The 26,851-nt window shown below is 55.9% G+C and overlaps 3 protein-coding genes across 8 annotated transcripts; all 3 read right to left on the reverse strand.

Moving 5' to 3' along the window:
* Positions 1-1,471: 1,471 nt before the first annotated feature.
* On the reverse strand, positions 1,472-5,035 carry DND1 (DND microRNA-mediated repression inhibitor 1). The gene is made up of 5 exons (XM_074156045.1): positions 4,951-5,035; positions 4,352-4,494; positions 3,202-3,319; positions 2,618-3,079; positions 1,472-1,920 (listed from the first exon to the last, which is right to left on the reverse strand). The coding sequence occupies exons 1-5, from the start codon at positions 5,033-5,035 to the stop codon at positions 1,472-1,474; spliced, it is 1,257 nt and encodes a 418-aa protein (XP_074012146.1).
* HARS1 (histidyl-tRNA synthetase 1) lies at positions 4,767-20,091 on the reverse strand. Of its 6 annotated transcripts, XR_012463489.1 has the most exons (14): positions 19,999-20,089; positions 18,511-18,600; positions 16,518-16,637; positions 16,231-16,326; positions 15,588-15,713; positions 13,383-13,490; positions 11,722-11,820; positions 9,132-9,225; positions 8,866-8,993; positions 8,541-8,783; positions 7,135-7,251; positions 6,258-6,404; positions 5,162-5,277; positions 4,767-5,055 (listed from the first exon to the last, which is right to left on the reverse strand). XR_012463489.1 is itself a non-coding variant. In XM_074156705.1 (13 exons), the coding sequence occupies exons 1-13, from the start codon at positions 20,074-20,076 to the stop codon at positions 5,218-5,220; spliced, it is 1,506 nt and encodes a 501-aa protein (XP_074012806.1). In that variant the 5' UTR covers positions 20,077-20,091; the 3' UTR covers positions 4,767-5,217. The 6 variants fall into 6 exon arrangements, 5 of the variants coding, with proteins under 5 accessions (XP_074012806.1, XP_074012803.1, XP_074012805.1 ...); XM_074156705.1 differs by having other exon boundaries at positions 4,767-5,277; positions 19,999-20,091; XM_074156702.1 differs by having other exon boundaries at positions 4,767-5,277; positions 16,231-16,323; positions 19,999-20,076.
* Positions 20,092-20,296: 205 nt separating this feature from the next.
* LOC141469755 (histidine--tRNA ligase, cytoplasmic-like) lies at positions 20,297-26,815 on the reverse strand. The gene is made up of 12 exons (XM_074155438.1): positions 26,609-26,815; positions 26,396-26,515; positions 25,548-25,643; positions 24,118-24,243; positions 23,833-23,940; positions 23,568-23,666; positions 23,165-23,258; positions 22,906-23,033; positions 22,581-22,823; positions 21,674-21,790; positions 21,263-21,409; positions 20,297-21,019 (listed from the first exon to the last, which is right to left on the reverse strand). Exons 1-12 carry the CDS (start codon positions 26,813-26,815, stop codon positions 20,963-20,965), a joined length of 1,542 nt encoding a protein of 513 aa, XP_074011539.1. The 3' UTR covers positions 20,297-20,962.
* Between the last annotated feature and the right edge of the window lie 36 nt (positions 26,816-26,851).

A 26,851-nucleotide genomic window follows, 5' to 3' on the forward strand; every position in this document is an offset into this window, starting at 1 on the left:
CTGGGAGGCCTCTGGGGCATGTCAAAAGGCACCAGTCAACTGGTGTTGAGCACAGAATGGCCCTTGGAGGTCATGTGAAGGCACTTCGGAGTCCCCCTGTGTTGGCACTGCAAAGCACCTGGAGGCATGTGGGCAGCACAGAAAGACACATGGGAGTCCCCTCAGGTGCACCAAAATGTATTGGGGACCCTGGTGAGCACAATAAGGCCCTTGGAGGCCACCGGGGGCTAACAACAAGGTCCTTTGCACAGAAGAGACTGTACTCAAAGGCTCTCAGGTGTGACCCAAAATGCACTTGGAAACCACTCATTCCACTGGCCATGCTGAAAGGCACTCAGAGGCCCCAGAGAAGAGCAGAAAGGTGTACCATGGCCCAGAGGTGCATCCAAAGGCAGTCAAAGACCTCTGAGAGCCCATCAAGAGGTGCTCGGAGGAGCCTGGGGCACACCAAAAGGCAGTCAGAAAGACCCAGGTGAGAAGGTGGGGACACAAATCTCTGGGTGCCAGGGATGGCTGCTTTCAGGGGCCCAGCCGGCCCTTCTCCTGCTGCTGGAGAACACAGGCTTCCTGCTGCTTGTGGAAAGCGCTGGGATGGTGCTGGACAGGCAGGGAGCTGAGGATGTGACAGCAAAACATGACATGACACAGCCGGTGCTTTCCATGCTACTTTAATACCAAAAAGAACAGCATGATCTGGACCTCCCAGTCCCGAGGAATCATTCATGGGCAGCCAGTAACCCCCGGCTGCCGCCCCATAGCCCTGCACCTCCCAGAGCCTGCAGACACTCCCCTCATTAAAAAGCAGCTCCACCAGCCCACGGGACATCCCCCCACTCACCAGGACTGTCCCCATGTGCGGCCCTGTCCTCACCAGAGGCCATTCGTAATGGCAGCTGTGGCCATGCATGGTCCCCTGGTGAGTCCACGCCAGCCTCTCTGTCACTCCACTTCCTCTAAGCAGCTGCTTCTTCTCCCAAGACCTGCATTGGGGCCCCTCCACCACAGAAGAGCAACACAAAACAACTTAAAAGAAGCCAAACTTGGCAGGTAACCCCCAAAAAAACAGAACCGTCCCCAAAGGCCAGCCAGTGGCAGGGCAGCTGTCACGGACCAGGCCAGCAGCCCCATCCTCCGGAGCCGGCTCCCCAAACAAACCCAAACAAACTCAAAGCAAAGTTGGAACAGGACCAGGTCCCCAGCGGGGCTCACGTGCCGCTCCTGCGGCTGGGCTTCAACTCCTGGCTGGGGCAGAAGGGCTGGCTATGTCAGCTGGCACCCTGCAGCAGAGAGGACACATGGAGAGGACAGCAGCACCCCAAAACCCCCTCCCCTCGCATCCTCTGCTTCCAACCAGGCATCGCAGCTGCAGCTCAGAGCCACCGGCTGGGGGGGTGACAATGTTTCAGCCTGGCCAGCCTGGGCTCCCCCCGACTAGATGCACCGCAGCTCCAAGCTCCCAGGAGACGCTCTATTACTTTGGGAAAGGCAGGGGGTTGGCACCAATGCCCTGCGAGGACTCACCCAGCACCAGGAGAACCTGCAGAGCCATCGTGACCTTCGCCTCCTCGTGACCGCTCCTGCCTGGCCCATCCGGCCGGACCCACGTGAACCCGTTGAAAGGCACGGGGCACCCCGGGATGACAACCCGGCACCAGAACCGCAGCCACCCGTTGGGGTTTGCCTGGACGCACTTGGTGAGGAAGAGTGGGGTGCCCAGGTACTGCCTCTGGCACAGGGTGTTCAGCCGGTCCAGCACGTCGTGCAGCACGGGGGATGGGGGCGCAGGCTTGGGGACCCCTGGGCGCTTGCCCCCTTGCACCTGGCTGGACGACGGCTTCTCCTCACGTGACTGCAGCTTCTGCTTCAGATCAGGGTTCAACCAGTTCACCCTGATCTCCAACCCACTGAGCTTCGTGTTCCCTAGGAGAGACCCACAGCAGCTGGCATGAGACGCTCACGCAACAGCCCTCCAGGATCACCCCACCCCGTCCCCCAGCACATGGCACAGCAATCCTCACGGGTGGTGTCACCCACAGGATCCTTTCCCTGCCTCCACCACCTCTCACGCAGCTGCAGGGCAGTTGCTTCTCTATCTCCTGTTGCCATCGAGGTGAGGTCAGGGCAGCAAAGCTCAGAGGACTTTAGGGGCCGCCTGCCTTTAGGGACAGGAGCAAAGAGACGTCAAGGCCAAATGCTTCTCAGTCAGGCAGAAACAGGTACAAATCAGGACTCTGGAGGCTCCAGCTGGATGTTTGGGAAATGTGTCCCATTGGAGCGTAGTGCAATCATGGGATGGGGAACTAGGGGTAGGGCATCTCCATCAGAAGGGTTTAATAACTTGGCCAAAGCTCTCGATGCCCTGGACTGGTACTGGTGATGCTCCTGCTCCGAGCAGGCAGCTTCCTGGGGACCTCCAGCAGCCCATTTACCAGTAGGTCTGCACAAGGACTGGGGATCAGCCCCCCTGAGGACAGTTACCCTCCCAGGAGACACAGGGAGAGAACAAGGGCTGTCTCAAAGCTGAAGTCACCCCGCAGTTGAGTGTGGAGCTGAGATCAGTCCTTCCTTAGAGACACCGGGAAGACCAGCCCAAGCAGCACCCAGGCCTCCCACTTACCCTCCATCAGGGTCTTCTTGGCCATGGCAGCGGCCTGGTGCGAGCTGTACTTCAGCACAGCGAGCTGGGCCCGTTTTTGGGAGGGGCTGGTGTAGAGGGTGATGCTGAGGACCCCCTCTGTGATCCGTCGCAGCGTGGCCTCCAGCTCCCGCTGGCCCACCGAGGTGGCCAGGCCATCCATGCTCAGCTCGCGCTTCTCCATGCTCTTGCAGACCACGATGGTGTAGCCCTGCCGCACCTCGAAGTTGTTGAAGGCTGCAATGGCCTCTTTGGCGCCGCGGCGGTTGCTGTACTTAGCGTAGGCAAAGCCCCGGTTGAGCCCACTGAAGGTCATCATGAGGCGGAACTCGTAGAGCTTCCCCACGCTCTGGAAGAGCGGGATCAGCACGTTCTCGTAGATGTCCTGCGGCAGCTTCCCGATGAACACCTCTGTGCCGGCCGGCGGGGGGTTGCCCACCCAGCCTGTGGGCACACAGGAGACATGGTGGACGTGCGGTGAAACCCACCCTGCCTCCGTGCCTGCCAGGTCCGCTACGTTCTGTGCTCCCAGGGCACCATGGCACTTAGATGCTCTTCTTACCCACCTGGTGGGGGGCCACCATATCGCCTCTGCCCATTGACCTGCACAAGGTCAATGCCGGTTTCTTTTGCCCAGGCGTGCAGGGCCATCTTGTTGTCCTGGTTGATGCTGTTGGTCCACATCTGAGGAGGGAGATGAGGGTGGCGTGTGGCTGGCAAAGTTTCCAACCTCCCTTCCATCCAGACCCCGTGAAGCAACTGCAAGGCCCAGCCCCAGCCAGCATATGGAGGAGCAAATGCTGAACCCCTCTGCCCTCAGGAAACCTGAAAAGCCTCTCAACACTGCACACCCAAAGGACTACCCTGCCCACCATCTAAGCCTGCTCCATATGACTAGGTAGAACAGAAGGACACCAAGAGTTCCCCTGGAGATGCCTCCAAAGTCTTTGAAAGCCAAGACACAGGCAGCATCTGGTTGGCGTGGCAAGAGGGGGCTGGAGCACAGAGCCAAGGTGGCCCATCGCATTGTGAGGTCCCAGGCAGGCTGGGACCCTAAGGCAGACAACTTGCCTTCTACCATCATCTCCTCAGGCTTCTGAGGACAACAAGGACGGTCTGGAGACGCCACCCACGTGGCAATATCATCCTGTTTTAGCTCACTAAGTAGTGCAAAGTCTGATCAGGGCCTCTGAAACTGTTCGCTGGGTGCGATTAACCCTAACTCAGGCTAAAATGCAGCCTGGCTGCACCTTCACCTGCTGCATCTCCAGGTGGTGGCACCTTCCTACCTCCAAGGAGCTTCATCTTTCCCGATGACCAGAAAACATCTTTGGGTGAAGGTGGGGACCCATTTAGGGAAAATCTCCGCAAAGAGGGTGCAGAAAGACCAACACAAACCCTCCTGCCGTGGCTCTGCAGCTCCCGGGGCGGCACAGGGAACCTCCTCGCCCCCCGGGACGGGGGGGGTGCGGGGCGGGGAGGTCCCGGGGCTCCCGGGAGAGGCAGGACCCGACTTTTCCCCAGCAGCCCCCGCCGAGCGGGGGGTGTGGAGGGGTTCATCCTCATCCTCACCCCCACGGGGCACCGGGGCCGCCCGCCCCAGTTCACCGCGGGGGGGTCCCCAGGCCGGGGATGGCACCGGGGGCTCCCCGAGAGACTCCCGCCCCGGGGTGAGTCGTGCCCCGGGGCTCCCCCCCTGCCCTCCCGGTCGCCCACCTCCACCTCCATCGCCGCCGCTCGCCCCGCTCCTCCTCGCCGCCCGCGCCGAGATCTGGAAGGTTCCCCCGCTCCGCCCCCGGCCCCGCTCCGCCCCGGGAGGGGCCAGAGCAGCGACCACCCCCCCCTCCGCTCCCCCGCCACTTCCCCCCGTGGGTTTAGGAAAAACTACCCGGTTTAGGGGCAGAATGCGTGTGGGGCAGCAGCGAGGGCACCCCGAACCCCCTCGTTTCACCCGGGACTGGAGCACGGGGAGTCCACCCACGCTTGGGGGGGCTCTCGCCTGGCTGGTGGGGGCTTTGCAGGGGGTGGGGAGGCGAGGAGGGAGCCACATCCACAGCGACATGTATAAATGGCAGGGAGGTAGGTAAGTAAATCCCCGTCCCGAGGGGAAAGCAGGGACAGGAGTCGGGGAGCGGGAGCCACAGATTTATTATGTTTCTGGGAGCAGCGCCTTTACATCTCGCTCAGGAAAATGTCACCTCCCTGCAGCCGGAGCAGAGGGACGGGGGGGGGGATGGTTATTCAAAGCGACGGGGACAAGAAGCTGCAGCCAAGACCCCCGGGGTCTGCTGCCAGCCCGGGGCTCCACGTGTCACCGCAGCGGTGGCAGACGGAGGCTGGCGTTGGCCGGAGCCACTTGAAAGCGTCCTTCCGGCGACGTCCTGGAGGGCCGGGGGACATCCTGCGAATGGGTGCAGCCTCTGCTCCCGCCGGGAAAGGGAGGGCGTGAGACAAGAATAAATACAGCTTCCAATGGACCCCCCCGACCCCGCACCCGCTGCCACGTGGCCTGGCAGAGACATTTACAGGAGGAACCGTGTCAGCCGGAATCCAGCAAACCAGGAGATGTGTCCCCAGGGGGTTTAGGACCGGCTCGTTCGCATCCTGATCTCCTCAACCAGGCTCTCCCTGCGAACGTTGACCTGCAACAGGGAAAGCACAAAGTTGCTTCGATACAATGCAAGCAGCTTGACGTACTGTGACCTTCTCTGGTCCCAGAGGGATGTCCCCCACTGCTTTTGTGGCCCTGTGTCTCGGGAGGTCACACCATGGTGCTGCCACCAGCCCCTCTTCAGGGACCAGGGGGGCTGCAGCACACACAGAGCTCAACCTGTGACAGCAAGCACCCCACTGAGCCCTCTCCTGCCCATCCACCACAAGAGCGACGCTCTTCTCAGTCTTTCCTACGGGTTCCAAAGCCAAGACCAGTGCACAGATGAGCACTGGTCCCACTTGTTGCAACAGAGCACCTCCAGGACCTTCAGTAGTGGTCCCATGCCCTGGATGGAAAGGAGGAGCAGCCCACAGGCTCCTGAACTGAGAAATATCTGGGAGTTCAAGGAGGCCACATGATGGGAGAGTCTCCAGAGCTGGAGACACAGTGCTCCACAGCTCCAGGAAACTGCACAGGCTAAGGAAGTGGACCGTGGGGTGTCACAGAAGTCCCTGGAGAGACCACTGCTTGAAAAAAAATTAACAACAAAGCTGATGTAGAAAATCCTGAGAACCTTGCTTGGTGGCAAACTGACACCAGGGCACATGCTCCATGGGCTGAGGAAACCAACCTCACCCCATCTCCAAAAGTGCCCCACAAGGCCACCACCATTAGCCCATAGGTCTCATCTCCAGTCTGCCAGCCCTGGTGTGTGGAGAGCCTTCCCCTCGCCACACCTTCTGCATCAGCAGCTTTGCTAAGCCTTGGAGGCTTGTCACATCAGGTGTAAGTGCCTTGCTCCTCTGACGTCCACTTTGGGAACTACAATCCAAATTTGGGACAGCAAAGCCACCTGAAGGTGGCTGCACAACCTGAAGGGGTACAGATGGGTCTGGGGGGCTGGCCTGAGCTGGGATGAAGGCTCAAGTAAGCCATCCCCCATCACACCGAGCCACCACAGGCCCTCACCTCCTCCCTGGTGGCCACATCCCGCAGCTTGACGACTCCATCCTTGAGCTCCTGCTCACCCACGATGGCAACAAGGGGGATGCCTGTCTCCTCGCAGTACTGCAGCTGGTTCAGCAGCTTGGGGTTCTTCTTGTACAGCACTTCTGCCTGGAAGAGAACCAGGGCATGAGGTCACAATCAGCCTTGGCCTGTTTCTCTGCAGCCCTTCAACCAGGCTCTGCTGGGCCAATCTGCTAATTGGTATCTGGTGAGCGTGGAGGAGAAGATGAGCTAGTGGAGAAGACCAGGCGTTACAGCTAACAAGTAACACAACACAGCTCAAAGGTGCTCATGAGACACTGCTTATCCTGGGGAGATGCCAGCTCATTAGCTCTAGTCTGTGTCAGAGCAGGGCTGACCCCCGTGGTGTCCCTACAGGGTCTGGAGCCTGTAGCACCCAGACATTCTCCTCTGCTCCACCACTGAGGGACTTCTGCCCACAGCAGGCAGGGAGCAGGGCCTTCTGCCTGCTGAAACCAGCCCAGGTTCCTCCTGGGCCCATCCTCCCCTCCTGGCACGGCTCCGTGGGGTTTTTTTATTATTTTTGTTAGAATCAGCACAGGGCTGGAGTGTCGCCTGCTTTGGGAATCTGTCCTGAGACAACAGGCACAGAGCAGTCCCTGCAGTGTCATAGTGCTGACCAAGTCACACTGCCCAGGCCCTCCTGGAAAACATCTGATTTGGGACACTGAGAAGAGGCAGGCTCCATCAAGGAAGGCAGTCTGCTGCCCACGTTCTCCCCAAGATCCTTCCTCCCAAAGCAAAGCCAGATCTGGTCCGTTCCTGGCATGGAGAGTGGACCAGGCAGCTCCTGACTTGACCATCACCTTGGTCATACCTTGATTCCAGCATCCCACAGTTCGGCAATAAGCTTCAGCCGCTCTTCAAGGAGCTTCTTTTGGGCAGAGGCCACCAGCACCTGTGTCTCTGTTGTCCTGATCTTTTCTTCAGAGGCCTAGAGAGGGGACAAGACTCAAAAGATGCCATGGACATACAGAGCTATGAGAGACCCAATGAGTAGGACGGGTCCCCACCCCAGGCCCATGGATTTAGCGGTGAAGAGGATCAGGCTCAGAGGATCAGGCTCAGTGAAACAGCATAAACTCAGACAGTGAAGCCCCACAGACCCCATCCTGGCACAGAATCTCATCTTCTGCAGTTGTTCCATGATAGGGGGCTCCCATCCCTCCTGTGCCACAGATGTGTGGGCTGGAGGATGTGCCAAGAATGAGCAACTCCCCTGCCAGCTTCTGCCTAGAGACTGCTCCTCCACACACAAGGGCCTCCCAGGAATCTGCTGCGAGCAGCTCTGGAGCAGTGGGCTCGGCAGAGGCAGGACAGAGGCAGCTGCCTGCTCTACAGAGTTAATCTAACTACGGCTGAGATTAACAGCAGGGAGCTGAGATGCTCCAGTGCTGTCAGCAGCCACCTGCTCCCGTGGCAGATGCTGGATACTCAAAGTGGCATTTTCCTGCCACTGTTTCGCTGAAGGGAGAAGCCTTTAAAAGGTCACCTGCAGAGGAACGAACCTGGCCAGGACCATAGGTGGTGGGGGAAGAGTTCTGTTTCCACTTAAAAATCCCAGCTGTGTCTGGCTGCCAAGAGAGAGCTCCCCACAAGTCTCTTGCCGGGGAGAAATGTGTGGTGGTGGTTTGGGAGCCTACAAAAGACCTATTTAACACCCATTGACTGGGACAGAGGACAACACATTGGTACCACAACTCTGAGGAGGGGGAAAATGGGAAAAAAGTAACTGGGAAATCCCCAGAGGCACTGCGATCCCTGCTTTGGGACATGCAATCCCTTGTCTAGTCTCTGCCTTGGGCAGGAGAAGCAGATGTGCGTGGCTGCTGTCTCGGTGCCAGCGTGCCAAGGGGGACGTGGGGTCACATGGGTGCCTAAGGCAGTGGGGAACACCAGGGCCCCCCACCTGGGTACGAGGTACTGCTGAGGATTAAAGTGCCCCCTCCAGCTGCAGCTGAACAAGCCATCTCCAAGGGCTGATGGAAAAGGGATTTTGTCTGCAGTGGAAGCACCAGAGATCATCTCCCAAGCCAGAGAAAACAGAAGATCATGTCCTGGTTCTGACTGCTGCTGCAGAGCACAGCCAGCCCAGCTGACTCCTCCATCAAAGGCTGCAGCAAGGGAGACTCGCTTCAGCATCTCCTGGACTGGAGGTATTAAGGGGAGAATGTAAATCCTTGCTTGTTCTCCATGCTTAGTTGAGCACCAAAAGGCACCTACCTCCACTCTCTGCTCTAGGATGGAGAAGATCCGCTCGATCCCAATGCTGACCCCCACGCAGGGCACCTTCCGTCCCTTGGGATCAAACATCCCCACCAGCCCGTCATAGCGACCGCCTCCAGCCACGCTCCCAACGCTGACCGACTCCTCCATGTGGTCGTTCTCCTGCTGCAGCAGGACAGCCTCAAAGATCACCCCCGTGTAATAGTCCAGACCCCGTGCCAGGCTCAGGTCAAAAGAGATCTGCAGGACATGAGGGAGCCCCATCACTGGGCGCACTCGGGGGGCCCGGGCTGCACCCCCTCCTGCCTCCGCAGCTCCTCACCTTCCCTGTGATGCCAAACAGGGTCAGGTACTCAAACAGCAGCTTCATGTCCCCCAGCCCCTCCTTAGCCAGCTTGTTCTGGGACAGCTTGGGGTCCTGCAGAAGCCGCTCGATCAGGTCCAGGCCACCTGTGGGAACGAGCTCAGCTCTCAGGGCTGCCAGTGCAGCAGCACCCGCAGCGATGGGCCTGGCCAGCACCTCTCTGTCACTTTCCCTGCTCAGCCTGGAAGGACAAAGGCCAAGGGCTGAACACCCCAGGTGCTCACCGTGAAGCTGGACATACTCCCCGATGCGATCCGCAGCCTCGGGAGAGAGCCCCTTCTCTCCCACCATCTCGCTCCTCACTTCTTCCCACGGCATCTGTGAAGAGAGAGAACATCAGCCACTGCTTCAGGGCTGTGTTCTCTCCTGGGGAAGGTCTCTGGTGGCTCTGCCCAGTACAGATTAACAGACATATCTGCCCTCAACACATCTTTACATGGCAGCACGCCATCAGGGTCAGCATGGTTAAGAGGTGCATGAGAGAAGCAGCAGATCAAATGCTCTCAAGAGCATGGTCATATGGTCATGACTCCATTTCTTGTACCTCTGCACAGCCTGTTTGTTTCCCAACCCTCCAGTGAGCAAAGCTGCCCAAAAACTTGAAGCCCTGGGACAAATACTTTGGTTTTGATTTCTGGCCAGAATCAATCATCGGTACTGTAAAAGCACTGAGTCTGAGAGATGTCTTGCTGCTGTGGTTTCCCTGGGCAGGTGCTTAGGCATAAACACCAGTCAAGAAAGTGTTGCTGGTCATGCCAGCACCCGGGAAGGTGTGAGGAGATGGGTGATACAAAACCCCAAAGTTAAGCAGAACACACTGCGGTTTTCCCACCGACCAAGTGGTCAAAGAGAACCAGAGTCTTGATCATATCCAGCTGCACTGAGCTAAATCATAACATTTCGGTATGAAAACAGGGAAATTACCCCACTCTAAAAAAAGCCCAATCCTCCCTTCCTATTGCTTTTCCACATATACACAGCCCCAAAACCTACACTTTGGTTTGCCTTTGCAATAGATCTCACTGCTAACGGGACTTTAAGTGAGCCTTCCTCTAGCTGACTTGATTTGATGAGGCCTCCAAGGGAAAATGCAGTTCATCCTTGAACAAAGCAAAGTGAACACAGGAGATGAGATACAAGGCTGCTTTGTTTAACAGAGTTTTGCGGGAGGGTTAGGAGCCCTCCTGTAAGCAATCAGCCCACAGCATCCTCCACATGACTCTGAACACAGAAATTCACCTCCAAATTCTGCTTTGGATCCCGAGCCAAGAAAACTAAGCTTTTAGATTGCACTTCATTTTAAGATTCCTCTTCCTTAGCTGTTAGCAGAGGACTATATACACATTTATAGACTGATCTCCAGCATCTTTTTATCTGACTAGGGCCTACAGTCAAGACAATCAGCTGCAAGTAAAAAGCTGTACCTACATTGACACCTTTCCCTCCTCCCAAAGGGCCACACAATGCCCCGAATCTCTTAGAGACCTTCACAGCAGCCAGTGCTCCTGAGGCACCTTGCTGAGCACAAAGCCTGTGGGTCCCTTCTGCCTGGTGTCTCACAGGAGCAGCTGCACACAGAGGGGGCCGTCCTGTGTCACCAAACCTCAGCCCAGCATCACGAACAGCGATGTCTACACACAGCGTGTTTTATAAAACATACCTGTTTTACACACCCAGATCAGCAGAGGTGGGAATGAGGTGACCAGGAGATGTCACACACGTTGTCCCTGTGACTGTTCCCAGCAAAACATGCTTGCACTGATGGCAGCCACAGAAGAGTGTGTGGAGACATGCTGTGGGGGCACACAGGGCAGCACAACACCAAACAGACCAGTCTTCTGGGGTTATTTTTCATGTCTGCGTTTCTGATTGCATACTCCTTCTCACTCCAAATGCTTTTCTCTACTTCCAGGTAAAATACACCTCATCCACACGTGCCCCACCTCGCTTCTCTTTGCTGTCTCCCTGCTGCTCCTCATCACTGTCTCCTGAGGGTCCCGCAAGCAGCCAGAGGCACACACTGTCCAGTGGTGCCCTGATCACGCTGAAACAGCCTGGCCAGCAATGTGCACGTGCTGCAGACTCCGTGTCCTCAGCAGGGATGCTAGACATGGCATCACCAATCAAGAATAGCGCCAGTTTGCAGGACAGTATTTAGAAATAGGGTCCTGGACAACACAACAGCTCTGGCAGCCTGCTCACCTGTGGATTTCCATTTAACTCGGCCCTGTCACCTGCCAGCTAATTGCCTTACAGACTGCCACTTATGATTGCACTTCTCCTGAAACTCCTGCATCACCACAGAGTTTTACCATTTCTGTCACACTCACCTTGCAACTGAAGTCTGAAATTTTAGTAAAGGTTGGACCGGATGATCTTTCAGGATCCCTTCCAATCTGGGCTCTTCTACCCAGGACACAACTGTGACTCCTTGCACCACCCAACTGAACCTAATGCATTTGAAAAGGCTTTTCAATACCCTGGCCCAGTCTGGGGGCAGGTTTTCATGACCCTGGTTCCTAAGCAGCAGCACCTTAAGAAGGCTGGGGTTTGTGGTGTCGAACCTCCCATGTGAAGAGCATTTTCCCCTCCCTCCTTTCCATTTGTCAGGACCTCATGGGATACTGGAAAAGAAAGCACAGGATCCAGTTTCCCTATGTGACTGCTGTGCTCTGCGTGTCTCCAGAGAAATGGGGGAACAAGAACAACTCGATGTTTATCGGTGTTTTCCAGCCAGTTCTCATGGACCCATAAGGACAGAGACTCACTGAAAGTCCAGCAGCGGCAGTTGCAGCCCGGGACTCCAGCCCGTACCTTATCCAGTTTGTCAACGCTGGAGCAGATCGTTCGGAACTTGCTGTCTGGGACACCACAAACTGCAAACATCCCATCAAGGATGCGCCGATCGTTGACCTTGGGGAGAGGGAGCAAGTCATTAACTATGAACTCAAACAGATGCTTCAGCTGTGTCTGGTTTCTCTCCTCTAGTTTTAAGTCTCTTCCCCGTTCTTGGGGAGCTAAGCTGCCCCTCTGCCCACAAGCAGGCAGCTAACACAACTGACTCCTACGGAACCTGGGTAGAGCTCTCATGTTCTCCTTCTACAGCCACAGACTCTTCCCCTCAACGGAGAAGAAAAACCAACGGGGCCTATGAGACTTCTCATGTGGACAAGTAAAAACAGCTCAGAAACAGATCACGGACTAAGGAGATGAATTCAGTGCGTTACCCTGCTCTGTCAGCGTAAGAACAAAGTGACATCTGTTTGTGTTAAAACCTCACTAAGGAATTTTTTTTTTTTGATAGTATAGTTTAATTCTGGTCTGTAATAGTACATAATTGAGGCCAAAGGTTCAGCAGGATTCAACCTTTCCACGGGTAGTGAGAACATCTAAAATTAAATTAGATAGAAACAAAGACTGCTCAGGAGTTTGCAATCCTCCAGCATCAACAAGAACTGGACAGTAGCTCATGGAAGACAAGAATAACCGCAGGCAGGTTATTCTGCTGTTCCCCATTGCAGAAGTGCCTTCTCATTGTCAAACACATCCACTTCACCACTGCAATCACACAGTAGCTGGACAGGCGGTTCCTGTGCACAGCTCTTCACCTCATCCCAGACAGGTTCAAGGGCAGGGAACTGCCCCCCTTTCCAGTGGAGGCTGCGCATTGGAGCACAACACCCAGCCCGCACTGCTCCCATCCCCTGCAGAACCCAGCAATTGTCCAGCTCTGCATCCCTCTCAGAGGTCCTACCTCCCTCCTGTACATCAGGCACTCCTACCCCTTTTCCCCTTCCTGGAGGGGTTCAAGGCCAGGCTGGATGGGGGTTTGAGCAACCTGGTCTAGTGGGAGGTGTCCCTGCCCAGGGCAGGGGGTGGCACTGGATTGGCTTTAAGGTCCCTTCCAACACAAACCATTCCATGGTTCCATGATTCCTGCCTGACCTGCACCGTTTGCTGCCACACCAAAGTAACAGAGGTGTTTTGAAGCAAACCACAAGCTCAACCTACAGCAGGGCACGACTCTTCTTCTGGAAGAAGCCTCAGTCCCAGAAAGGATTTGGTGGGAAGGCTGTGGTGTCTGCAGACACCACAGCGCACACTGAGCAGACATCCCTATGAAGGGGGCATCAGGAGCCGGGACAAGGCAGGGACCCTGGACCAGAGCCTGCGTTTCACTGCAGGCAGTGAATGAGACAATCACCTGGTTAGTTGGCAGCTCCATGTTTTACAGGAGACTGTAGTTAGTCCTAGAGAGAACTCTGCTGACTGCAGTCTCACCTTGCATTCCCCTCTAAAGGCAAGTCTGAGCTAAGGTCCAGCCTTTTAACGTATACACCACGAGGAGGCAGAGAGGGGGGATGAACTGTGGCTTCTGGATCAGGTGTTAAGAGTGGGAACTGCTGCTGCATAAAACTACAGGAACAACGACCACTGCTTCCCACCGTGGCACAGAGAAACCCACCCACTCTCACCTTAATGAGAAAGTCCCCCAGCTGCAGGTCACTCAGAATCTCATGCACAATCTTCAGGCACTCAGCGTCAGGAATCATCGCGTCGAACTGGCCAGCGATGTCAAAATCCTGGGGCACAGGAAAAGGCAGTGAGCAATTTATGATAGCTGGCTTGTCTGCAGTGACACAGCTTCAACTCTGCTGCTAACAGCAGTTTGTTTACAGAAAGTGACAGAAATGGGTATAAGGAAGCACTAGCGCTCTCCAGAAGGATCCAGAGGGGACAAGATGTGGGTTATGACCCTCTTTCATCGAAGGCGGCAATGGTCTGTGTCCACTGCACTGCAAGGAGTTTGCATACTGTGGTGACCAGTGCAGACAGTTTGTGAGAAGCCGGTCTGCTTCTGGAGATGCGTGACCTGCTCCCTGCTTCTGACACAGCAGTTTACTGTGTGATACGCTTTGAAACAGAGATCCTTGATAAACAACAAAAAGGAGACAGCAGAGACATCATCAGCAGTAAATAAATAGAACAAAGGAATCAGTAAGGGGAGGAGAAAAATACTTATTATTTGGTATGACCTAAATGCCACATGTTTCATTTTGATTCTGAGGATATTATTTTTTTAATACACATGCCAATCAAGTTAATGATCAGGGAAGAAAACATAAGAAGCAACCTCAGCTGAGGCAAAACCAGTTTGAACTGCCAAGACAGGAAAAGAAATCAGAACGCCCGAGTGGTCTCCACCAGAAATTACCAGATGGACTAGCACGTAGGACTAAAGCACAACAGCAAGATGTTTTAATAGGCTGGTACCCAGTGATTGGAAAATAGCAAAAACAACATCAGTGTTCAGAGAGAAATAAAATACAGAAGCAACAAGAGACCTCTTATTCAACTCTCATTTATGAATCCCCAGATGCAAAGTCTTCAATGATATTTTGAGTACAAGAATCATTTTAATTAAATGGGTACCTTTCAGCTTCACTACGCTTCCAAAATAAATTAGGGCAATGGAGGAGGAAAGAGATAAGATCACATCAGTTAATCCCCAATGAGCCGAGTGCAAGAAAGGCTGATGCAATCCCCATGGAAATTGGGCAAGGTCTGGTACAGTCAGGAAAGTGCCACTACCGCTGCACATGGCACAGGTGAAATCTCACTGAAAAAAACCCAACTGAAGGTTGGTGTATATTATACTTAAGAAAAGATGCAGACAAAACTACTAGACTGAGCAAAGAAGCAAGGCATCTCCAGGAAGAGAAGGTAACAGAGCTTGATTTACGTGGCATAAGGAGGGGATGATTTCTCTAAACACTTCTCAAACATTTATCTGGGAATGGGGAAGAATCCATATGGAGGGAAGACAGCTACCATTTAAAGAGCTGCACTGGCACGAGGAGAAGTAAACTATCAGACACAGGTACATTTATCCTCGGTATTAGAAGGCTATTTCTAGCTACGGTAGGAGTGAGAGCTTGGAACAGTCTTTCAGATGAGACAGGGCAAAGACCCCAAGTTATCTGGAAATAGGAATTCACCAAGGTGGAGCTGGAAGGCATCGACTGGGGTTGTATGATGAATATTCTCAAACAGGAATTTGCAATATGACGCCCTGGGGACTGTGTTATTACAGCAGAACAAAGCCATTCCTCAGGGCTACCACACTCTGAGAAAGCCACAAAGGAAATTGCTTTCTAACCTGTTCTGTAATTTCACCTCTGGGTTTTTCGCTTCCTTTGAAATAAAGATTGACTAAGCACGGGACAGAAGCAGCATATCCTACAGTTGAGTCGCTCGCCTGGTTCCTGTGTCCTGCTCACACACCTGGGAATTCAACTGTTGCCAAATTTGGCATCAGAAGGAAATTATTCCCCCTGCACCAGGCTGGGAAGCACTGTGGGATGGAGCAAGGAGCTGCCCCCCTCCACAGTGTGAAGCAGACCTGGGGCGCCTGGGAACCGTATTACAAAGTTCCCTGATACACCAGCACCCCATGTTCCAGCCATCGTCCTCACTCTCCCACTGTCACACTGATTTTCACACCCATAAGGGCACGCTAAGGAAATCAGCGGAACCTCCTGAGCATTCCACAGCCACAGGGAAGGCCACTGCAGGGTAACACAGCCTTTGGTCTGACGTTTTTATGGTGCTACGTCCCCACAAACGCTGCCCAGCCTACAGCCCTGATCAGCAGCATCCCTGTCGATGGCCAAACTCACACACTGGTAGAACTCCCTGTAGCGGCCCCTGGTCATGGCCGGGTTGTCCCGCCTGTAGACCTTAGCAATATGGTAACGCTTTATGTTGGTGATCTTGTTCATGGCCAAATAGCGAGCGAAGGGCACCTGAGATGGTAGGGTTAAGGATGGGAACAGGGAGGGATCACCCCACCCAGTTATCAGTCACAGGCAGTGCTGGGTCCTCCCTATCTCCCCAGCACCCAGCACAGTGTGGCGCACACCTCGGGGCAAAGCAACTGCTAAGAGACGGCTGGACTTGCCACAGCTCCCCATGGTCTCCACAACTGCCCAAGATACAGCCCACCAAGCTGCCATTAAGTGTCCCTACAGGCATCTTCCAGGACCACCTGAGGTTGGATTTTGGTCTCACGTGGCCTGTGTACCCTGGGCACCCTGCGGAGGAGAAAGCGCACTCTACAGATCTTCCCTCACTCCACGTACAAGTGTGACTTCGCCAAACAGAAGCAATGTACAGTAAATAACTGAGCAAGGGTTCTGCACCTGCTGAACCACACTCCCTGTCAGCCAAGGGACTGTCCTCCCTCCTCATCCCTTGCCCTCTGGACAGCGATGCCCCAAAGGGAGATGACAAGACCCCTCAGCACTAGCTGTGGCAGGATACTGTCAGGTCATAGCGCAGGGACAGCAGCTCTCCTCCTTGATCTTTCAGGTCGTAGATGAGCTTTGAGTCTTCACCATATTTCCCCGTCAGTGTCTCCTACAACAAAAGGACACACAAACAAACAGTATCTTCAGTGACAGGGGATCAGCCCTAGAAGACGCAGAAAACAAGGAGAGAAAGGGAGGACACGGAGGAGATGGAAGAAGAAAACTCAGCCCTCAACACATCGCAAGCTTTCAACAGCAGGATCCTCATCAGCTCAGCCAACGTGCTGTTTCCTCACTCACCTTCAGCTCAAACACTGGCGTATCAATGACTTCTGCTCCATGGCGCTTGAAGCAGGTGATGATGGCATTGAAGACTCTCTCACGAATGGCCATTTGCTTGGGGCTGTAGTCCCGCGTGCCCTGGGGCCACGTAAGGAAAAGAAAAGGACACACTGGGTTAGAAGCATGCAGTAGAGAGAGATGTCAGAGGTGACATGAAGAAGCCAACATACTACTAAGAAAGCCAGAGAGATCAGGTCCAGACACCAGATATCAGGAGAGGTGGTAAAAAGCAGCACCAAAGAATAGTGGAAAAAATCAGGACACAGCTCAGACATGGCATGGTCTGCAGAGCTAAATCTGGTTCAGGAGTTTCACCATGCAGGAAACAAAGGAGCTAACACAGATCCAACAGTCAGACAGTTCAAAAGTTCCGAGGACGACAATGCAGCTTGGATCTGTCCACAGCTCTAAGTCAAACGCATCAGCCGGACCCTTGCACAACGAGCCACTCAGGGGTGGAATCAGAGGACAGGCCTGTTTAGAAGCTGTGAAAAAACCGGCAGCTCTACAATTTCCAAACACATACAGAGAAAAATCATCTTTTCAAAGTGCCATACCTGCAAAGTGCCCATCTACCATTTGCTGGGATGTGCTCCCTTTCCATTTCTTTCCTGTTAAGAGTCACTGAATTATTTCAATGACCGGCTTTAGGCTCTCAGCAACACATAAACCCCTGCTAATTAACTAGACCTCCCCCTTTAATTTTTCTAGGGACTAGCAGTAAGGCAGGAGGAAGCAGAGAGTAGGCACTTGCTAACACCCCACCTGCAGGTCGCAGAGTGCAGAGCAGCTCTCAGCAGTACACTGACGTGGCTGAGACCAGCTGGAAGCTCAGGCTGCGTTTCCCTGGTACTCACAGAGCTGCAAAATCCTCTCTCCACATCTTCGCACTGTGAAATACTCTTCCACTTTCCAGGTCTCGCATCATAATTACATTTACCAAAAACATACAATAAAGGAAATGGACAAGGACAGTTTTGAGGCATTACCTAAGTCAGTGGCATTAACATAACCTGGTTTATTTGTAAGGAACATTCATAACTGTCTCCACACCACAGCATGGAAGTGCAGTTGGTCTCTGGTCAGCTGATGGTGACAAAACACTCAGGTTACAAAAAAATTCAGCATAAATTGCATTACGGACACTATTTTCAGGGGCTTTGGGACTGAAAAGCTATCCCTGAAGGAAAGGTTCTTCTGCAAGAGGACACAAAAAACATCAGCAGCTGGCCAGACCTGCTCAGCAAACAGGATTATGCACTTCCACAGACTAAGGCAAGACCAAAAGCCACGAGAGCAATCTTGCTCCTCACATTTCAACACGTTCTGAACATTTCTGGCAAGCACTGCCAGGCATCCGAGTTTCTTTGGCTGGCTTATGCTTTGCAATTCCCCCGCAATGAGCCTTGCACCAGCAGAGCTGCACTTCATACCCAACCGACCAGCAGCTCCATCCGGGTTAACAGGGAACAGGACCTGCTTGAACATCCTTGATCCACAAGAGCTAATGCTGCAGGGACTAGTGGGGTCAGTGCTACAAGAGCTGAAGAGTTCTAGCCCTAAACTCGTTGGGGTGATGCAAGTCACGACTTTACTTCAAATAGCATAATCCAAGCAGATATGAGACCTCTCACACTGGGCAGCTACGATAAAGCTTGCCCAAAAGGGAATTTAATTTCCTGACCACACCAGCTAGTGGGTGGCTTGTCACAGAAGCACCATAAAGTCTTAAAAGTCATAAAGTTAGTAGGGTATCCGGGCCAGATGCTGTCAGGGATGTTTCCCCCTTTCTCTCCCCTGCTGCTAAAAGTGAAACAGAAATGAGAATAAAGACAGAAAAGTCTGTGCTGTGGTTCTGCAGAGGCAGGTGTGCGGGGGGTGCTGTGTGTGTGCACAGAAGCAGGTCGTGCATACAGAGAGACACGCGAGTGTGTGCGCTCGAGAAAGTTACCTTCGGGGTCTTGAGCACAAACTTGTGTTTTCCCTCATCTCCCCCCAGCTGCGCCTTCATCTCCAGCAGTTTTGCCACCTCCTTCGCAATCTGGGGAGGGAATAAGGAAGGAGCTGGGGGTAAGTCTACCTGCCAGGCCCAGCCCACAGGCCTTCCCCAACATCCCCAACACCTTCAGCCTCAGCATTCACAGTACACCCAGACTCCCCAGCCTCAGTACATCCATTGTTCCCTGGCTCCCACAGCAACCAGAGGGGTACTCCCTGCTCCTCTCCAGTACTCCCCACTTCTGCTGCAAGAACCCCAATCTCAGCATCTCTACCACCCCCACCCCTCCCTAACTCCCAGGACCTCAAATACCCTCAACATCTGCCTCCCCAGTCCCCACACCTCCCATCTTACCAGCCTCCGCACCAGGCCCAGCACCACCAGCTCCTGCTACCCCAGCGTCGGCAGCGTCCAGCACCCTCCTCCCAATCCTAACATCCCTAAGCATCCTTCTTTCCAGTCTAGCACCAGTATCACCAGTCTCCCCAGGCACCTCAGCCCCGTGGGCTCTCCAGCCCAGAGCAATACTTCCATCATTCATATTCAAGGTGAAGCTCGACGAGGCCCTGGGCAACCTGGTCTAGTTGGGGGTGTCCCTGCTGACTGCGGGGAGGTCGGACTAGATGACCTTTGGAGGTCCCTTCCGGCCTGGACCAATCTATGAATCCTCCCCAACATGCCTCTTCCCAATGCAACCACCCCTAGCCCAGCAACACTTACACCAATACTCCCAGTTCCCCACAGTACCCTCTCTCTAAGGCCAGCCACTTCAAACACACCCTGGTCATCTCAGCAGCCCTCTCTCCAGCCCAGCATCAACAACCCCAGTTCCCCCCAAGCCCCTCTTCCCCATACCAACATTCTCAAAGCCCCAGCCCTCTCCCCCTAGGCCAGTTCCCCTGCTCCCAGGCACAGAACCAGAGAAGAATTAGTGTTGGAAGGGACCTTAAAAATCATCCAGTGCCACCCCCTGCCCTGGGCAGGGACACCTCCCACCACACCAGGTTGCTCAAAGCCCCCTCCAACCTGGCCTTGAACCCCTCCAGGGATGGGGCAGCCACAGCTGCTCTGGGCAACCTGGGCCAGGCTCTCACCACCCTCACAGCAAAGAATTTCTTCCCCAGATCTCATCTCAATCTCCCCCCCCACTTTCAGTTTAAAACCATTAACCCTAGTCCTGTGGCTCCCCTCCCTGATCAAGAGTCCCTCCCCAGCTTTCCTGGAGCCCCTTTAGGGACTGGAAGGGGCTCTAAGGTCTCCCCGGAGCCTTCTCTTCTCCAGGCTGAACCCCCCAACTCTCTCAGCCTGTCCTCACAGCAGAGGGGCTCCAGCCCTCCCAGCATCCCCCTCCCAGTCATACTGGGCCTCCTCCAGCACCCCATTCCCAGCAATCCCCGAGCCCCACGCCGAGGCCCCGCCACCCCCTTCCCGGCCGAGCACCTCGTCGGGGTCGGCCTTATCCTGCTTGAGCCGCCGCACCGCCTCCGCCTGGGCCCGCACCGCCGCCTCGTCCGCCATTGCCGGCCCGCACCTGCGCACTGCGCCCCCCCGCCACCGCGCCTGCGCACTGCCGGAGGACGGAGACTGCGCCTGCGCACTGCCGCTCCCGCCTGTTGCCAAGGCAGCGGGCCCGCGCCTCCGCAGTGCCGCACCACGCCTCGCCTCAGTGTCCCGGCAACGGCGTCGCGAAACTCGAATAAACGCCCGAGGGTGGGTTTTTGCTTTTCGATTTTTTTTTAATATATAAAAATACAGAGTTCCCAGAGTTCCTCCACGCTCGCACCAGCCGGAGCCTGCCCACCCAGCTGCACCAGCTCCCTGCTGCGTCCCTCCCTGAGGGGGCCTGCGCTCCCCACAGTCTGGTGCCACAGGCCAGGCTCCCCGGAGCACACCAGGCCCAGTACCTGATTGTAGCCCGGTGATGCCCTTGCAGTCCTCAGACGGGTGGGAGTGGCCTTCCACTGCCACCCTCTCCCTACATGCCAAGCCTGCAGGTGCCCAACATGCCACAGATCCACCCCCACCCCGCCCCCCAGCTCCAGAGCTCAGCCTGATCCTGCTTGAGCTGCACCACGTTATCTGTGCCCGTGCCACCACCCCAACTGCCTACAGCGGATGGAAACAGCTGCACAGTCACAGATACTGCAATATTAGGAACCCACAAGCCTGACCCATCCTTCAGAGCAGTTAACCAGAAAGTTAACCTCGTGACTGCGCCGTCCGTAACTTTTAAAACCCGCTTCCTCCTTTACGAGCGGATATCTTGTGTTGACACTGCCGTAGCCCAGGCAGATAAGCCTCAGGCTAGTAGATGGTGACCAGACTTCAGCAGGAAGTGAGTGGCTAAAGGTGCTGGAGGGTTCCAGTTGTACAGTTCAGTCAAGCAGCTCTGGCCAGAGAAGTCCTATGGCTCCAACCTTCTTCTGATCTCATCAACAAGCTTTTCTCTTGGGATATCAACCTACAAGCAAATGGAGAGAAGCTGGTAGCAGCACTGGAACCATGAGCAAACCACCCTTTGATCTGGCCCCAAGGACTTGCTGTGGGTACCGACACAGTTTGTGACCGGTTTTCTGGAGCAGTCACCCAACAGATCCGTGCTACAGCTCCCCAAAGGAACGTCACTGAGGGAAACCCCAGAGCCTTTCAATAATCTAGATTTTTGGACGCACTTTTGAAACCTGGTGTAAGATGATATTCTCACCTCCTGTCTTGTTGCGACATCTCGCAGCTTGACAACTCCATCTGTCAGCTCTTGCTCTCCTACAATGGCAGCAAGGGGGATCCCCATGTCCTCGCAATACTGCAGCTGCTTCAGCAGTTTAGGATCCTTCTTGTAGAACATCTCTGCCTAGGAGAGTGGAAGAAATTTGCTCTGATGAATCCTGAAGCAAAACAGCCAGCACCAAAACCCCACAGAACACTCTGTCTCCTTATTCCTGCAGCAAGCAGTTGCCTTTAGTGCTCTCAGCTGTTCTCTGCCTGCTAGATCTCAGACAGGGACAGATCCTGAAGAGACACACCACCAATGGAGTTGGTTTTGCTGTGCTACAGCTCCCTTAAGGCTCTCCCTCCTTCAAGCCACGCCAGTGCCAAGCCCAAGTCCTCATTTTACCTTGATCCCTGCGTCCCACAGCTCGGAGATGAGCTTCAGTCTCACAGCAAGTAAGTGTTTCTGAGGTGTAGCCACCAGCACTTGTGTCTCAGTCGTTCGAAGTTTCTCCCCAGAAGCCTGCAGGGACAGACGCACTTGTGGGAGCGACAGGCTCTGAGGGAATCTGCAGCTCGCAACAAGCTCATCTCGCCTTATCTTCAGACCTTAACTTAGCTCCCCAAAACAAGCATACTTAAAAGCTAACTGTGACTGTTCAGTGAGGGTTACTGAGCAAGGCTAACCTTCCAGAAGCAAAAAGAGTGCACAGATAAGACAACCTGGGCACGTTTAATGAGTCCCCCAGAGAATCTGCATTGTGACACACTACTTAATCATGTGCTGCTGCTCCCATGGGACCCTGGCCTTCCTTTCTCCCCTCGGGATGGGACCTGGACAGCTTTCTGATGTCTCCTTTGATTCTTCAGGTCCAAACACATTGCTTCAGCCTCGTTTGTTATGAACCGCAAGCTCAGAACTAAATGCAGAGGGATGAATTTTCTCACACACTTTCCTAGGGTGCTCATTACAGAGCGAGCACCACAGCTGTTACCGAATTCATCACTTCACAATCCCCAGGACAGAAAACTTCCCAGGCAAGAGGCTGGGACACAAAGATCAGAGCTAGGACCAGAGCTCAGGGCCTGTCTCTAACAATTCCTTGGTGTCTGCTACGAAATGCTGCCCTTAGCTGCCCATGCCTACATCCTGATGGGCTGCAGAAGAGTCTTCTGTGCATGGACAGACAGGCATGAGACCACCCATCTTCTCCCCCCAAATCCTCTCCTCTCGACCACTGTGGAGCTGTAGAGCTCTGTAGCAAACAATAGATGGCTTCCTAGAGCCCTTCCCCATGCCATTCATCACCTACCTTCACCCTCTGCTCTAGGATGGAGAAGATCCGCTCAATCCCAATGCTGACCCCCACGCAGGGCACCTTCCGTCCCTTGGGATCAAACATCCCCACCAGCCCGTCATAGCGACCGCCTCCAGCCACGCTCCCAACGCTGACCGACTCCTCCATGTGGTCGTTCTCCTGCTGCAGCAGGACAGCCTCAAAGATCACCCCCGTGTAATAGTCCAGACCCCGTGCCAGGCTCAGGTCAAAAGAGATCTGCAGGACATGAGGGAGCCCCATCACTGGGCGCACTCGGGGGGCCCGGGCTGCACCCCCTCCTGCCTCCGCAGCTCCTCACCTTCCCTGTGATGCCAAACAGGGTCAGGTACTCAAACAGCAGCTTCATGTCCCTCAGCCCCTCCTTGGCCAGCTTGTTCTGGGACAGCTTGGGGTCCTGCAGAAGCCGCTCGATCAGGTCCAGGCCACCTGTGGGAACGAGCTCAGCTCTCAGGGCTGCCAGTGCAGCAGCACCCGCAGCGATGGGCCTGGTCAGCACCTCTCTGTCACTTTCCCTGCCCAGCCTGGAAGGACAAGGGCTGAGCACCCCAGGTGCTCACCGTGAAGCTGGACATACTCCCCGATGCGATCCGCAGCCTCGGGAGAGAGCCCTTTCTCTCCCACCATCTCATTCTTCACATCCTCCCACGATATCTGCGAGGGGAAACGAGAATCTCGGCTGCTGCAGGACACTCATCACCCACGGTCTCCACCAGCCCACGCATCCACAACACGCTCAGAAAGACAGCAACCAGCAATCTCACTAATGACCCACACCTCTCCCAGGAAATTGTTAACAGGAGCCACTGGAAACGCCAGGCTTTATTCTTAATTACACACAAGAGCTCCCCAAATCCTTTACAAACACCAAGGGTTTAGCAGCTCTGAACCTCTTGATGATGAGACCGGCCACGACACTGCCCAGCCTGAGACATCCACCCTCCCCTGCTGCACAACGCTCACCTTGTCCAGCTTGTCCACGGTAGAGCAGGTGGTGATGAACTTGCTCTCCGGGATGCCACAGACGGCAAACACACCATTCAAAATCCGTCGGTCGTTGACCTGGGGGTGGGAGAGGCTCACTTAGCTCAGGGGACATCCCCCCATTGCCATTTCTTCTCACTCCATGGGTGCGGGAAGCTGCAGCTGTCGGCGTTTCCTGGTGCCTTCTCAATCCCATGGGAAGGGAAGGCACCGAGGTGTGAAAGCCACTTGGGTCTGATCTCACCTTAATGAGAAAGTCTCCCAGCTGCAGGTCACTCAGGATCTCATCCACGATCTTCAGGCACTCAGCATCAGGAATCATCGGGTCGAACTGCCCGGCGATGTCAAAATCCTGGGGGCAGAAGCGGCAGAGGCTCCTGGCACAGCTGAGGTTCTTCAGCTCCCCCAGGCACCCCACATGGACCCACAGCAGCAGAAGACTACCCAGCCAGTAAAACCCAAGCATCCCCCATGCCCTCCCGCCCCGAGCAGCCTCATCCCCTCACACGGCAGCCACCACAACACTCACGCACTGGTAGAACTCCCTGTAGCGGCCCCTGGTTGTGGCCGGGTTGTCCCGCCTGTAGACCTTAGCGACGTGGTAGCGCTTCATGTTCGTGATCTTGTTCATGGCCAAATAGCGAGCGAAGGGCACCTGGGGGCTGAGGAGTTAAGGACAGGAACGTGGAGATGCTCTGAGCTGCAGAAAGCTAAACCAGAGAGCCCTGTCCCCCTTTCGCTTTGCCAGCTGCTCCCCGATCTCTAGGGAGGTCATCAACCGAGGTTGGTGATGAGCATGATGAATCACGCTGAGGTCTTCCAACACCAGGACAACTCCATCTCCTCCTTCTGAACCACGGTATGTTAACACCTCACACAGTGGTGTCCACTGCTTGGTGGGAAGGAGGTTTCCATCACCCTGATGGGACCCACAGGCAGGGCAAGGCAATACTGTTCAGTATCTTTGTCAACGACAGAGACAGTGGGATTGAGTGCACCCTCAGGACGTTTGCAGGTGACACCAAGCTGAGTGGTGCGGTGACACTCCTGAGGGACAGGATGCCATCCAGAGGGACACAGACAGGCTCGAGAAGTGGGCCCCTGTGACCCTCATGATGCTCAACAAGGCCAAGTTCAGGGTCCTGCAGCTGGGTTGGGGCAATCCCAAGCGCAAGTGCAGGCTGGGGGATGAAGGGATGGAGAGCAGCCCTGAGGAGATGGACTTGGGGATGTTGGTGGATGAGAAGCTGGCCATGAGCCAGCAACGTGCACTGGCAGCCCAGAAAGCCTCCCACATCCTGGGCTGCATCCCCAGCAGCGTGGCCAGCAGGGCAAGGAGGGGGTTCTGCCCCTCTGCTCCACTCTGGGGAGACGCCCCCCCCCAAGTGCTGCTTCCAGCTCTGGGGACATCAGAAAGACACGGACCTGTTGGAGGGGGGCCAGAGGAGGCCACGGAGATGCTGGGAGGGCTGGAGCCCCTCTGCTGTGAGGACAGGCTGAGAGAGTTAGGGGGGTTCAGCCTGGAGAAGAGAAAGCTCCGGGGAGACTTAGAGCCCCTTCCAGTCCCTAAAGAGGCTCCAGGAAAGCTGGGGACAAGATTTTTAGCAGGGCCTGTAGTGATTGGACCAGGGGAATGGTTTTAAAGAAAAAGAGGGCAGATTTAGACTAGATATAAGGAAGAAATTTTCACAGTGAGGGTGGTGAGAGCCTGGCGCAGGTTGCCGAGAGAAGCTGTGGCTGCCCCATCCCTGGAAGGGTTCAAGACCTGGCTGGATGGAGCTTTGAGCAACGTGGTCTAGTAGATGTCCCTGTCTGTGGCAGTGGGTGGGACTGGGTGGCCTTTAAAGGTCCCTTCCCACTCAAACCATGCCGTGATTGGATGAAGGGTGGCCCAACAAAGTGGAGGTGGCAGCGACCTCAGCGCATCCCCATCCCCTGGGCGGGAGCAGGGCAGGATACGGTCAGGTCGTAGCGCAGGGCCAGCAGCTCCCCGCCCTGGTCCTGCAGCTCGTAGATGAGCTTTGCCTCCTCCCCGTACTTCCCCATCAGCGTCTCCTGTGGGGAGAGGAGGGGGATGGAGAAGGACCGGGGGCGCTCTGGGGTAACGGGGACAGAGCCCAGAGTGTTCCCCCCCGCCCCAAGCCCCACAACTCAAGCAAAGAGTTGCGGGGACACGACACACATACCACTCCAGCCCCCTCTGACCTGGGGCAGAAAGGGGGCCCACAGCCCCATTCCCCCCCCCCCCCCCCCCAACAGGGACCCACAAGGGACTGTCATGGCTGCCCCCCCACCACATCCTACATGGCGGGGATCCCCCAGCCCTGCCCCAAACCTGCCCCCAAGGAAAATGGGTGCTCCCCAGTCCTGCAGGAGGACGGGGATCCCCACAGCCCCATGGAGGGGAGAGGAGGGTCCTGTAGCCCTCCCCAGCCCCACAGGGGAGCAGAAGGGGGTCCCCCAGTCCCCTCCTCCCCCCCTTTCAGCCCCACAGAGGAGTAGAGGAGGGTGCCACATCCCCCCCACTCCTCCTGCCCCACGGGGGGAGGAAGAGGGACATCCCCCACCTCCACAGGTGGGGCAGAAGGGGGTCCCAAATCCCCACCAGCCCCACGGGGGGTGGGGAGAAGAGGGTCCCCCACCCCCACGGGTGGGGTTCCACAACCACCCCCCAGCCCCACGAGATGGGGGAGGGGGCTGAGCGGGGACCCACAGCCCCGGTGGGGGTCACCACCCGCCCCAAGGGGGAAATGGGGGGGGGGGGGGCTGTCCCGCCACCCGCCAAGGCCCCCCTGACGCTGCCTCACCCGCAGCTCCAGGACGGGGGTGTCGATGGCGGCCGCCCCGTGCCGCTTGAAGCAGGCCACCACGGCGGCGAGGAGCCGGTCCCGGAGCGCCGCCTGGGCGGGGGGGTGGTCACGGGTGCCCTGCACCGGGACGGAGAGCGGCCGTCAGCGGCGGGGACAGCGGGGGAACAACACCCGGTAACCACCGGCGCGGCCCCCGCTCCCCGCCGTTACCTTGGGCGTCTTCAGAGCCGGGCCCCGACCGCCGCCGTGGGCCGAGTCCGCCGCCGCCCGCACCTGCCGAGACAGGAGGCCGCGATCACCCACGGGCCAGGCCCGGGAGAGGCTCAGCCGGCACCCGCCGGGGCGCGGCGGCCCCAGGCGGGGACCGGCGGGCAGGAGGCGCCCGGCAGCGGCGGCGAGCGGGCCCAGCCGCAGCATGGCCGGTCCCGGGGAACCCGGAAGCAGCCGGACTCG

The sequence above is a fragment of the Numenius arquata genome, chromosome 11 (genome assembly GCF_964106895.1).
Source record: "Numenius arquata chromosome 11, bNumArq3.hap1.1, whole genome shotgun sequence".
Lineage (NCBI taxonomy): Eukaryota > Metazoa > Chordata > Aves > Charadriiformes > Scolopacidae > Numenius > Numenius arquata.